Below are 14650 nucleotides of genomic sequence, written 5' to 3'. Positions count from 1 at the left end.
CCTCCCCCTATTTCCTGCTTCAACCCAAACTTTAAAACCAGCTGCCTGAAAGGGACAGCAGCATTTCTATTAATGTAGCACAGAGGGAGTCAACTGACTTCATGGCTCGTTATCTTCTACCTTAGGAGTAGGCAAACCTTGGCACGTGTGCCATGCAAAGGCATTCTGCTTAGTATTTGTGCCTCATGGAAAGGGCCAGGGCTGCACTGCCACAAAGATCAGGCCCCTTGTGGCTGCCCCTGGCATGCCAACATCTTACAAATTAAGGTTGAGGGTGTTTTTGGCACTCTGCCCAACAAGGCTGCCAACCTGTTCTACCCGATTCCTGCTAATCTCTCTGCGTTCCACAGGTGTTAATGCCCCTCTCCTTCTTTATGGTCTTGATGTTCCACTATTCAAACTATTCTTTCTTCTTCAATTTTGTTGTCTATTAGCCATTTTTAGTAATGTGCCTCATATTTCACAGCTCTGGAGACTGTTTTTAGATCTAGCTAAAACCCTACCTGGGGTACAGTACTATTAGCTCAGGTGTGGAAATGACTGACAGTATTGAAGACACTGTCAAGACACTCATGAAAGCTAGATTTTGTTTTATGAATTGGAATCAGAGACATATATTTAACTATAATGGCTATAGGACTAATGAAACAAAATATTTTGACTGTTTGTCTAGTTAGTTGTGTTTATTGAACTTAACTGCACATTCCAATAAAGTTATATCTGTTTTTGTTTTCAACTTAAATTAAATCATATAATGCTAGACCTCTAGTGTATCAATAAACCTTCTAGCTTTTCTTTTAAGTGGAGAAAAAGACATAGTTATGTGCAATGATGCACTATACCATCCACCTCCCCTTTCCAAAATCTTAGCTCTACACATGTATGTATGCATGTATAAATCAGCCTCACTTAATCTACAAGACCTAACATGCTATGCTACTTCTGTAATGTGAATGAAAACATATTTGCAACGCTGCCGCAATTAACAGGACAGCAGTTACTCTTCAGCAGAAATGTCCAACCAGAAAGCAGCATTTAAGTCAGGAGTGTTTATAAGACCTTACCGTTCGTGTACATTCCTCCATGCTACACACAAAACTGATGTACTTACTGCAGGAACGTCTTCAATTGGAATTGCAAAGTTATTAATAAAGAATGCAGTTTAACCATTTGCACTGCTGTCAGTTGTAAAAGAACTGCATATGCATGAAAGCCATGCAAGAAAAGGTATGACTGAAGTACAAATTAAAGCTGCCCAACATCATAAGTAAAATAAAACAGCACACAGACAACTGGAGAAGTCATTCATATTTCTAAAGCTGGGATTTGTGTGTAAACTGTATGAACTGGATAAACCAAAATGCATACACTCTCATACAACAGCAACAAAACAGTCATGATACAGATGTTTCCACATGTAACCACACTTTTCCACTTGCTCAAAACAATTCTTAGCCAAGATTTTTTGCAAAATAAAAATATTACAGAAATAGTACTATTCTGCCAGATAAGGCAGTGCCGCTTGAACAATTTATTTTCTACATCTTTTTAAAAAGTGCTTTTCTACATTCAGCTTTTCTACACTCTATTCATTTGGTGTGACTAGCTAGTCAGAATTTAAGCAAAGTAGGCCTAGATTTGAACAGATTCACTTTATGTAGCGTAACACTAAATAGGCTGTTACTAAATAGGCTATATGTTAATACTAAATAACTATGTTATTACATAGTTCTGAAAAGAAAAAATATTTCTTCTACTTCAGCTTTCTGCTTGATTTATATGGATCACAACCCGTTAAAAACTTAGTATAAGCTACTGAACAAAGGATGCAGGGGTGCATGTTACCTAAACTAAACACTGCTTTTTGGAAAGGCAAAATTGAAAATTTTATCTATACTTAGTATTAAATCAGTTATAACCATGATTCCCTGCTTCTTCCCCCCTCAATTTTCCTTCTTCATAAAGACTGAAGTTATATGCCCAATTATATGTGGACTGTTTTTAGTTAGATTTCATCATACTGTATTAACATTGTACAGTGCTCTCAAGCATACCTAAGGAGCTTCAATAAACCACAATAATTCTAAAAAAAAATTAAAAAATGACATAATGTGTGTAGTCCATAGTGTAATTTTACTAAAAGAAGAGTGAAATTTCCTTCTGACATTTCATGTGTTAAGCATGCCAAATACCTTAATACAATCCATAAACAGAATTATTTGTTGCACTTTTTATGGCTACTATATATAACCTTGGAGAAAACTTTTAAACACACAAAATGATTCAAATGACAACATTTTTATAACAAATTAGAAAGTCTTCCGTGGAAGCTACTAGATATTTCTCTTTAATGCGCTTGGAATAAAAAAATATGAAACACATACAAACTTATTAATATATATTAAGGCTCTAACTATAAACAGAAAATACCGTATTGGGCTGAGCATTTGTCGGCCTACTTGATTTTTGCATGTAACGTAACACTGTGGTGGGACAAACTTTGAGGAGTGACTGGGATTTTAATTTTTTTTTAAAGTTACAGGCTTTCTGTGTTAATTGGTGAAATTGCTTCAGACAGCTTTGTCAGAAGACATGCTTTTTAAAAGACTTTTTTTTTTTTTTTTTTAAACACATACCTTCCAAGCCTATTTGTGGCAAAATTTTAGAAAATGTGCTGCTCGATTAAGAATCTCTCACAAAAATATGGTGAACCAGGGTATTTCTGAATACAGGCCAACTAATCCTCTAACAGTCCCAAGCATGCTTTCAGTGCATTTATAAACTACTGCTATGCAGCACGTTACATACCTACCCATTACCACACATTTTGATTAAATGCTGGAAATTGTCACAAATTTCTAACAATTTATTTACAAACGTATGCGCATTGTAAGTCAAACACCCAACTGAAAAAAAAAAAAAAGCAAGCAAAAGTAATACAAAATATTTTCCTAGGGAAATGACTGAAAAGAGAGGTAAGGTCTATTGCACAACCTAAAAGGTCATTGCTTAGAGAGTCCTGAGCTAATGTGCTATCACTGAACAATTCAGGCACTTTTTTTTTTTTCCTTTCTTTCCTTTTTTTTTTTTTTTTTTTTTATTACACAAGCAATAAACTTTTCAACATATAAACCTCTGGGTATAACAACTCAATTTCTATTCATAAAATCATGCTTAGAGAAAAGTATTCAATAAATATGACTCCCTTCAGTGATTTCTGTTCTTGAAACTTGCTTGCAAAAAGGAACCGTAAGTACCATACTACAACTTTTTAACTGAATACTGTACTGAAATTTAAAAGCAATTATTAAAACTGTAAAAAAGTTCTGCAGCATTCCACTACTAAAAAATAAGGTCAATTTTTCTGAGAAAGCTACACTGTTAGTTCCATTTATCCTATTTTAATTCCTGGCAAAGTTGTCAAAAACAAAACAGATGTTCCCTTGTGAGTTATTATCGTTATGTCTCAACGTCAGCATCAAAGTTCAGGTTTCTCTGACAATGTTTGACGGTCCCTAGTAAGAGAAAAAGTTGTTACTTCTAAGTCATGACTACGAAAAAAAATGAAACAGATCACATTCAGGCTTTTATTATTTTATATTTCTCTATATAGTATTTACCAAAAACATAAGGTCTCTTCACTACAGCAACCAGGCTGCTGATAAAATAAAGAATTAGTAATTAGCCTTGGAAAAGTTTTTTCCTATTTCAAGACTATATATTTTAACACAGATGGATCCAAAGAAGTCTCTAATTGATATAATCTACCATTAGGGTAAAGAGTCTACAAATATGAATTATGCCTGTGATGGTAAATTTTGAAAACAAGTTTTCATAGCTGAAGTAAATCAAAATGTAAGTCCATATTCCAATTAAAGTTGGGAAAATTAAAAGAAACTCAGTATCCTGGTAAGGCACCCCAGCCTGAATGGCCAAGTTTGAAAATTTGTTGAATCTTGGCTACAGTCAACAGCAAATACACTAAACTATTACTAGTCCCTAGAAAACACCATCTTACAGACATTTAATTCTGATCTTTTCCTCAGTGGGGGCCAGGTTGTAATCCTGCATTCACATTTGTGAGCCATTACTGAGTTCCATTTATATCCACTGGGCTGTTTGCATGTGTACCTAAACACCAACACAGACAGGGAGTTTGCAGTCTAGCTGTCAAATGTGAGGTTCATGGAAGAATTGCAATTTTAATACACTGTAACTAGACAACTGGACTCTAAAACGGAATATTGGTGCAAACAGTGCCAATCTGGATAATGCACTCAATGTAGCGTTTTGACCATCTTACTTTTTGAATACAATGATTTGCATTTAAGATTGGTTTGACCTTAAGGAGTTTTGCTATCCTTCATATTTACATTACAATGCAGTTGTTTATAAAGGCTTAATAAATTATTAGAAATGGTTACAGGCATAAGGGTACAATGGTTTGTAAGTCACCAAGAAGCAGCTTCTTGACTTTTTCCTTTACAACCGGTCATTAAAAGCTTTGTTAATAATCAACTGATCCAAAAATTTGATTGGGAATTTGCTTCAGGTGAAAGTTAATGGGAACTGGATAATGTGTCATATTTTTAAAACTGTGTTTACTTTGAACCTTATGGTATAACAAAAGTGTTAATATGCATTCATTTAAAAAGAGATTCAGCTTTCAGGAGTAAACACAAGCTTACAAATGTAAAATACTTAACAATTTTATCTACTATGTAGGTAGAAGTCTGAAGAAAAAAATCCATCACTAAAAGTACTACACAACTAGCAATTTTCAGGAAAAAAAGGCAATATACATTTTAATGAAGGATTTCTTCTTGCTTTAACTAGATGATATTAAACAAGTTTTATTACTTATCAAATTAATATAATACAATCTTATACTGATAAATAATTTATATTCTTAATAGTCCAGATTTTATTAACGTTATTTGAACTAATTCAAAGGAAGGACTTCTATCATACAATTACAAAGAACAACAGGAAATTTAGAAAAACAAGTTACTGTCATGCGTTTGTGATGACACAAGCATACATTTGTATTATGGTACTAGTTTATAATTTTCAAAATACAAAATCATTCTGACTTTATAGTACAACAATTTATTTTCCATCTAACCACTGCATGTATTCTTCAGAGACCAAGCAATACTGATTCTTAGAGGTTATAGAGCTTAGAGGATGTAGAGCTGGGTGGGGGAGGGGGAAGAAGAAGAAAAAAAAAAAAAGCAGCTTTTTTTTCTTCTTCCTGGCACGCTATAGCTGCATTAGGGCTGCTGCACAATCCTAAGTAAATTAACTAGGCCAGGAAAACTCAAGTGTAAATTAACACTTAGAAGAGAATGGCTAGGACTTTCATTGTTGGTGAAAAAAGTACTTACTACCTTCTCAGCTGTACAGCATGCTTAGAATTTACTGCAATGCACAAGAGTTGTTTGGCACCCTTTACACTTTTTATTTGTAATATAAATGGGACAGCACAATTATCTAACATACCCAAATATCTTGAACATAAAATGACATCTCAATTAGATTACACACGGAAAAATTTTAGCCATATCCCAGTTCAAGGATTAAGAGCAGAAAACCAGAAATGTAAGCCTATTTTATATATATGGATTGGATTTTATTTTGGAGAAGAATTATTCATTAAAATTTATAAATGCGCTTTCATTGCAGACAAAATGTTTCGTAAACTTTTTTTTTAAATTACAGAAGAATTTATACTGACACAGATACAGTAGTCAGCCAGAAGGCAGGGCACGGTGGCATCTTAGAAGCTGGCTGGATCAGAGACTAACTGCTTATTGTTTAAGGTGCCACCTTATTCCACTTTCTGCAAGACTTCAGACTAACACAAATAACCACCACCCTCCTCATGGAAAATACAGTGGTGAAAGACTATTCTGGATAATCCAAAACCTTACCTCTTCAGATTATACAACTCAAGCATGGGTTGGACTGCACACATGCAACTGCAACTTAGTACTGAGAACACTCAGGTGGAGGGGAAAATGGAAGGAACCCAGGTTTTCAGTGCCTGCTCTCAGGACTGTTTCCTTTTTATCTAGTGACTGTTTGCCATAAAGCACTAACCAGGTCTTGCTTCCAGCTGAGTACCCTACCTGCAAGGCTCCCTCCCTCTTCCTCACCCCACTCACTTTGAGCTCTTCCTGTCCAGTGGCCCAGCTTAAACATAAGGCAACATGCCAGGTGCCTCTGTGACAGTCCAGCATAGCACGCAGCACCAAGGGACCTAGCAGCCCGGCCCCCAGCCTGTGGCACATGGTGCCTTGCTGACTGGATCCCTGCTACTTGCCTGCATGGTCCTGCCACCTGCATTTTCACCTAATACTCAATTCTAAGACAAGGCTTTGTTTTCCCACGTTGAAAGGAAGAAAAAATTCTGGACTTGAGTAATTACAGTATTTTTAGGAAATAGGAACATATACAGGACTTGAAGGGAACTCCTGGGTCAAATCCAGCCATCTGGTATTACAGGTAACCACATACAGCCTAGATTTTGCTACAGTAAACTCCAAAATGAGGATTTAGGATGCTGTAATTTTAAGGCAGTCTGTTTATTATGGTTCCTCTCAATGGACATGACTCCCAACATGGTTCAAGTACAGCTATAGCATGAGTCTATAAAAGTATTGTCCCATACACACTATGAACAAGTTATTATCAAATGGATGGTCCTACATCAGGCAATGCCTGCCGGGTGAACTAACTTTTAGTCATTTTAGTTCAGGCATTTGCATCCTAACCACCCTTACTACTGCTATAGTTTCATGCAACATTGTACAGCTCTAACATTTACTAAATATTAAAAAAATAGAAATTTATAACTTATGATCAGTCAACTGTGACTCAAGACAAATATTCACCACATCCAACTTCCTGGCTTATAAAGATAGAGCATATATTTCCTTTTAGCATGTGACTTCCCTGTAACAGGCCAGGGCATCTAAAACACGTACCCATAAAGGTGTGTTGTTCTGCATGCTGCTTCTCAAAACAACACTACAGCATATATAAATTTAATGGTTTTCAAAATACTCTTAACTTGCATGTACAGAGTAGATGCTAAGGTTAGTTACACTTTTTCAGAGAACATGCCAAGCCAAATCCTTCCGATAACAGGAAAGCTGTTATCCAGCTGTCTTACATTTTCAAGCAAGGACTTACAGATGGGAAATCAGCTCCACTGAGATGCAAGGTAACTACCAAAACTGGTAGCCACAGTGAAATCTCAAAAGCCACACTTGGCCTTCAGTTCCTTAAGAAACTCCATTTACCTAGATCACTGCCACAGGCAGGGAATGGGATACAAAATCAAGTTCACCTGTAAACACAAATATTCAGTACTCCAAAGAATTCTATACAAGCTATTCCAAATGAATTCAGAACTGGAGAGCACCATTTGGATATTCACATTGTAGGAAGTTGTTTAGCAAAGATGAATCTTAACCAACTCACCTTTTCTTTTCTCAAAAATCCTTCTCTGAATTTATTAGTGGTAAATCCCCTTACACCAGCAGAACGCAGCCGCTGGTACTTAGCTTGAATATATAAACCCTTCTGTACTAAGCCTGATTTATAATGGGGTTGCAACCGACCATCTGTAAAGTTAGTCTGTAGAGAAGGAAAAAGAAGTGTGAAAACGGTAACATTTCAGAACTCCAGTCAAAATGGTATTGTTGCTGCATTCAACTACTTCAAAGTTAAATTTACATAAATATACAGGAACATGATAGTTTACATGACTTAAAATACTGCAGGTGTTTGTTTATAAATCCACATCCTTCTTCCTTCCTTACCTCCAATTTAGTATCTCACAGACTACTACCCAGTGTTCATTTCACAAAATACTATGTTGTGTGTGTGAGCAACCATATGAAGTGATTCAATTATGTTTATTGGGGTATAGGTTTTGGTAGCAAAATTGTAAGTGCCAAGAGGTTGTTTTAACATAAGCAATAAGTGAGATGGAAGGGAAGATAAAAGTCTCTTCTGGAGCTATGTGACAGGTGCTATAAACCTCATGTTAAAGATGATAAAGTTTAAGGCTTTAAGAGGATTTAACTCTTAAAGGCAAAATTTCCACCAACTTCAAAAAGGTCTGGGTGGCAGCCAAAGATCTGACTTGAGTACATACATTGAGCGTAAAAAACAAAATAGTGGGCACATCTACACGTGCAATTAATGCGGCTGAATACACTCCAGAATAATTCATGCTAGAATGTATCGCCCCTGGGTGCAGTGTTTGCCCATGCACCTGAGACCAACACATGGAGCCAAGCTGGAACAACCCCAGCTGGCAGGGGGCTCCAGAGGTCAGCCTGGGGCTGGTCCGACCCAGCTTTACATGCTGTGGAGGGGTGGCTGCAGCATGAGGGTGCTCCAGTGCAGAGCTACAGGCAGGGTGCCCCAAACTGAAGCACCCTCATGCCCTGGGCCACTGCATCAGCATCTACAGGAACTGCTGAAACATAAATAACTCTGCCATAGGACAGCACTTGTGTCTGGCAGTACTAGCCTAGGGCACAGTCAGTTTGTTTACTCTGTCCTAATAGCACCACACGCTTAGGTGACATTGTACTGAAGAGTTAATTAGTCAATTCCATAGTAAATGAACAGAGTTGATGAGCCCAGTATTGCTTGGAATCAATTTAATCCTTAACCCATAGGAAGAGCACCAGACTGGGCCACATAAATTCATTTTAGTTGAGAAAGAAGATAAACTACCACAAGGAAATGGCAGTTAAAAGCTTCAAAATACTCAAAAAAGTAGACACAACAGATATAGGAGAAGCATCAGTTCAATGTAATTAAAGGTTTACGTGAACCCAGACCACGTAGTGAGGGGGTACAGTGGAAAGACCTTAATTTCAGAGACAATTCCAGATGTGTGCATTATACTCTCTCAGATAGTTTTAGGTTGGGAATTTTCAACCTCAATCCAGCCAGAAAGTGATTTTTTTTAATAATCATTTTAATTCAATTTTTTCACGTTTCTTTTCAATAGAAGTGGAATGAAAAAGGAACAGGAACATTTTCTCCCCCCATTTACAATTACTGTAACCTTTCCTGAACAGCTTTAAGACCTATAAGAAAGCAGACATTGCTTTCAGTATGAAGTGTGAGAGCTCCAGTAAAATCCGATTCAAACTGATAAGACAGTCGGAGAGAGAAACGCACTCCATACACAGTAAAATTTGCACCACGCGGACTGTGTACAGCTAAGAAAGGCCTGCACAAAATGGGAGCTCCTTTATACAAACTCCTAAGGGACTTCTACTATAGAAAACGTTATTTGAAAAAGAAATGCATCTTGTCCATATATGATGCAACTGAAAAAAGCTGAACCTGTTACTGACAAGAATGAATCCTTCAGAAGCTAGAGACAGGACACTCTTGGAAGTCTGCCAAATGTGAACTGTGTCACAGAACATCAGATTAAGTCCAAGTTTGGGTATTTTTAAAGTACAATAAAATTATACCTTTCATGCAAAAATATCCCTACACAACAGGAGAAACTGAAACTTTGTTTTGAAATTCTACATGAAGTCTCTGACCATGTCAGTGTAAACATGCCAAAATTCACATTTATGCATGTGGATGTGCACCCCCCACCCCAGCTACCAGATACTTTTCTCTGAGTAGTGCCTACTGATCTGAGAAACTTTCATGAAGAGGCATCTGCCTCCTATTGTAAAAGTAAGCCCTTAGGCTCTCTTACAGCCATCTCACAGCTGCATTTCCAGCTTGGAAAAATGCTACACTCCTCCTTTTTACACAACTGCTGTCAAGGTGGATAGGAAGGAGTATCCAATACTCCCTTTGGTCTTTGGAAATGAGGACATGAAAAAGAATGCCAGAATAAAAAGGGAAAGTAACAGGAGCTGGATTGTGCTCAGAGGTTTTAAAATTTGAGCTTAAGCATCATGTAAAAATAAAGGAGGTGATAGATAAGTTATTCAGAATCTTAATGTTTGCCATCAAAGTACTCTAATAGACAAAATTATTTCACTGCTCCAAGCTATTTGAAAACCTTAAGATGCTTCCATTTGAAACATGAAAATGGTTTATGAATAAGGTTCTTAATCTCATTAATATATATGTATTTCACAAACAATGCTTGTATTGCTAGTGTCTATGATCCCATTTCAAAAGTAGAAGTATATTAAAATTAATGTATTTATGAGAAAATAACATATTCCAAGTAATATGCACATCTAATATATGCCAGCATAACCAGGGGCAGAACGTGAATAGCAAATGAAGTTATCTGAACTATAAAATAACTTCACATCTTTCTATATTCTATATATACACAGGTGGATTTAGTCATCTCACACTTCAGCCACACACTGTGAAACAGTTTAGGTCTCCCTGTAGTACATTCTTGCGCTGGAACAACCACTGCATTCACAAATAGCTTAACACAAACAAAGAAATTTTAAAACTGTAGTACAGGCAACACTACTACTGCTTCATAACTCAAAAGAACTCATACACAAAGGAAGAGATTTTTCCCAGGATTTCTGGCTGCTACGAGCATAGTCACATTAGAAGATAGTCAAAACACCTACTAATACATATATTGAATGCATTCAACAAACTTGAACAACACTGCTAGAAATTATATGCAATAAGGAAAAAATTCAATGCAAAAACCGCCTAAAATTACCAACCTAATATTTTAATAAGTAAAAAAAAAAAAAAAAATCAACACTTGTTACATATATGCCAAATGCAGTACTGCTGTATGGGCTGCCTGCCCATAATGATAGTAAAGCACACATGGAATAGATCATTCGCAGCCACAAAGCATAGACACATGTATGTAACTGTGACAAAGCTCACCTTTATGCTCCCACAATCCTAGGCAGAATTCTAATCCTCAGCCTATTCTACATCAGCTGTTGACACCTCCACAAGGGTGATATGGGAGCCAGGGATCAGCCTGGTGTAACAAAGTCATAGGCTCACTATAGAGGGCAGGAACTGACTGACATATAGGGCCTTACGCCAACAGTAAATTAAAGACCTCAAATGATGTTTTACTGTAAAAAAAAACCTTTAAATTAACAACACATAAAAGGCTTTGAAGACAGTTCTCTGGGTTACTGACTGGTTCACGTGCATTTAATAATAGGTACAGAGGAAGACACTTCTGGTGAGGATAGGAGAACCTGCAAGTCTATGAAGATTTTTATTGTTGTAGGTATGAAATAAGAATGAGGAAGTCTGATATTTAAATTCGAGTCCTGATGCCAACTACTTGGGTAAACTTATTGTGCAACTATTCTGCCTCAATTTCCTTATCTGCAAGATATAAATACACTGAAACAAGTACCATTTACTCAATGGCTTATCTAAAACATTTGGGGTGAAAGTAGGCTAAGTGATTCACTTGGCTCATGGAAAAAGATATAATACAGTAGAAAGGAAGACTTTGGGACAAAGACCCAAATACTTTTGTAATGACCACATTTACTCAGATAAGACTACCGCCTCCTGCTCACCCCCGCGATCAGCACAGGTGGGAGTCCCTCATCTTGTATTTGAATACAAAGTGGATGGGGGGGGGGCAGGGAAGCAGGCAACTGCTGTTGCTCTGATACTGGCCTTAAGCCCAGGTCAGTTTTGACCTGCCCCCCCCCACCCCACTTCTCTGCAGCTTCTGAACTGCCCACCCCCTTGTTGTCAAGCACAGCTCAGTTCCAGTTTGGGTTGGGGTCTCTCTTGTGCATGGAGCACATGGAAACTGCTTCCCCTGCCCGGCCAATCAGCAGCATTTACACTGTTGCATAGCCAGGCAAGGGCTGAGCATTCACGTGTTGTGCAGCCCGAGCAGCATCCAACAGTAAGGGGCAGAGAGGGAAGGCATATGCTGGGGGTAATGGGGAAGAAGGGAGGGGAAAGAGGCAGAGACTATGAGGAGTTGGGGTGGGGAGTAAGAAGGATGCAGGAAGAAGTGGGCAGGGCAGAGCACGAGGGGGCCACCTAACCCCCCCCAGCCACTGCTTTCTCTGCTGTAGCAGTGAGGGAAGGGAGGATTCAAGACAACCCTCCAATACTCAGATTCTATACGTAGAAAATTATAACAAAAATATAAAACATTTCCATATATAGAATCTAATTATTGGCAAGGGGAGGGGGACTGTTTTATATTTGAGGAAAATGGTAGTAAGGTCACTCTTAAATGGAAACCTAGAGCAACTTGTCCAAGACTTGATTAATACTTTTTACCTGTTAAGATTGGCCCTAATTGGACCTGCGCACAGCAAGCCACTCACAACAGGAAGGAAGAAATAGAAGTAATCTCTGTTTTAGATTTAATTGACTCTGATCCCATGATGTGCTTTATAGTCAAGAGGTATTGGAAAAGCTCTGTATACCTCAGAAGGGGATGAGTTTGCTTGCTCTCTGATATCTGAGGTGTTTTATGAACAACAAAACCTTAAAACAATATATGTGAGGAAATACAATACCAAAGTATGGGATATTTAATTAAAGTTAGCATTTGGGACATGTTATATAGATTTTCAGTGAACAGAAAATGAAAGAGTCCGTAGCATTTAGCAGATAAAGGAGGTAACATTTTCTCTCAGGCCTGGAAAACAGCAATCTGTATTTCATATGTTAAGTGATGACAGCAAGAGAAACCACAAGGCTGAAGCTTACTTTAGGAGTAGGACAGAGTCAAACCGGAACTAAAATTAGGGGTAAGGTGTTACTAGTGTAATGCACATATGACCCGTTAGAAAAAGGTCAAGTTATTTTAGGGCATGACTGTGCTGTTTCCATTCATGCCAGGGAGTGCTATATGCCCACCAACCCTCTTGAGCATCCACAGAGATAGTCAGACCTGCTCTACATTGCCTCCTTTCCAAGATTTGAGGTTGTGCATGCACATGCATGTGCACCCCTCCCTCACTCCCACCCAGTAGGGCAGGAAGTGAATGGAGTGGGCTTCATCCCCAAGCATGGAGATAGTACAGCCTCAGTCACCTCTCCATTCTCACAATTCCAATTCTTATGTTTGCTCTTGAGGCCATTTGTATCCTACTTATTGCTTAGCATGATCATATCATCTTGTACTCCTTTTAATTGACCAAAACTCTTCTCAACCTTCTCTTCTGCCTGCCTTCTCCCTTACTACCCTGAACCAAGTCAGATGACTCCAGATTGCTGAGAGGTGCCCAATTCAAATACCACCCATCCCAAGATACAACAATACCGCAGCAGTTACAGAACAGGGAAGAAAAATAGTGCATTTTTTTTTTCACTAAGATCTTAACACTACAAGGGTAAAATTCTCATTATGTCAATAGGAGCAGAGTTCAGCTTATGCTGGCAACACTGGAAAATCCTTCTCTTTGTGTTATGTTAGTCAAGACCCAAATTATAGGACTTGAAATAAAACCCAAAACATACAAATTTTTGGCACAAAATAAACAATACCTTAAATGGTTTTCTGATGGGTCCAGGATTTTCAAGGTGTCCTCTAATTCGTCTGGGAGTAAAGATATCATTTGTTTTTGCAGCATAATAAGAATTCTAGAAAAATAAGATATACTGGTTTAAACAACACACAGTATTGTGCAACAGTAAAGCAAGCTTTTAGAACATTGTAAATAGTCCTGTATATGTTCCTGTAGTTGAAGTGTAACAGTTCTGGTTTAGGGCAACAGAACTGCAATAGCGCATTCATCTAATGAACTTAAACTCAAGGTGGGGAGACTGCTTTCAGATGCAGAGCAGTTGATGCAAAGCACTACTGTGAAACAGGGCCCCTTTGGCTGTAAGCTCACCAGATCTGTCCAGCTGAGGTTTCCCCTCAAAAAAGCCCAGAGCCAGCACCACAGGACACTACATCAACTCACACTGAGATAGGAGATAAGTTATTTTTAGGTTGCAAGTAATAGAGAGATGTCTCCAGTTAACTTACTAAATTTAGATGCCAACTGTGAAAACACTAGGTTTTTTAAAACAAACAAAAAAAATCAACTAGTAGATTAAGTTCCTTCCAAAAAGAATTAACCCCCCCATCTATATAGACATAGCATATAGAGCAAAATATTTTCACAGATGAAAAACTGAAAAGGAGTTAAGTGGTCAGCCGTCACTATGGTACAAAATAAGCATGGAATCTCATACGTTAATAAACAAAAGACAGGAGTATGAAGCAACTACATTTGCAAGTAGTACTTATTTAGGTTGATTAATTCCAGAAAAGAAATCGTTAAAAATAAGGCATCATGGTGAACAACTCTTCAAGCACTTGGGTTTTTTTCTGACCACTGCTACTGGGGTAGAGGAGTATTATGGGAAGTACTGCAGTGACACAATACAAACAAACAATCTCACTCGGTATTAAACTAGAAGACCACGTTCAACAGTCAGCTCGTCTGAAAAGGACAAAGAATGATTAGGGTCATGGAAAAAGATACCTTATGAAAACAGAGGTAAAAATAGAAAGTGTTTACTTTAGAATGGAAATAAGTGACAGGTATACAACAGAGGCCCATCAGGAAGTTAACTGAACAAGTTAAGGGGCTGTGACTTGGATGACTGCACAGTCCGGTGGGTGGAGAATTGGCTGGAGGGTCGCACCCAGAGAGTCGTGGTG

General features: G+C 37.8%; 1 protein-coding gene across 4 annotated transcripts in view; it reads right to left on the bottom strand.

The window, feature by feature from the left end:
• The window catches only part of CUNHXorf23 (chromosome unknown CXorf23 homolog), a 49756-nt gene that overhangs the window by 2258 nt on the left and 32848 nt on the right, over positions 1-14650 (bottom strand). For 3 of the 4 annotated variants that reach the window (XM_019529209.1, XM_019529208.1, XM_019529210.1), the window contains exons 10-11: positions 13483-13578; positions 7489-7644 (exon numbers count right to left, since the gene is read on the bottom strand). In XM_019529209.1, the coding sequence (XP_019384754.1) occupies positions 7489-7644; positions 13483-13578 (252 nt within the window). Of the gene's footprint in view, positions 1-1289; positions 3516-7488; positions 7645-13482; positions 13579-14650 lie in introns of those variants that run through there. The other variant, XM_019529211.1, reaches the window with a different exon arrangement.

The sequence above is a fragment of the Crocodylus porosus genome, unplaced genomic scaffold (assembly GCF_001723895.1).
Source record: "Crocodylus porosus isolate Cpor-Errol unplaced genomic scaffold, CroPor_comp1, whole genome shotgun sequence".
NCBI lineage: Eukaryota > Metazoa > Chordata > Crocodylia > Crocodylidae > Crocodylus > Crocodylus porosus.
This window is presented reverse-complemented; position numbering and strand designations above follow the sequence as displayed.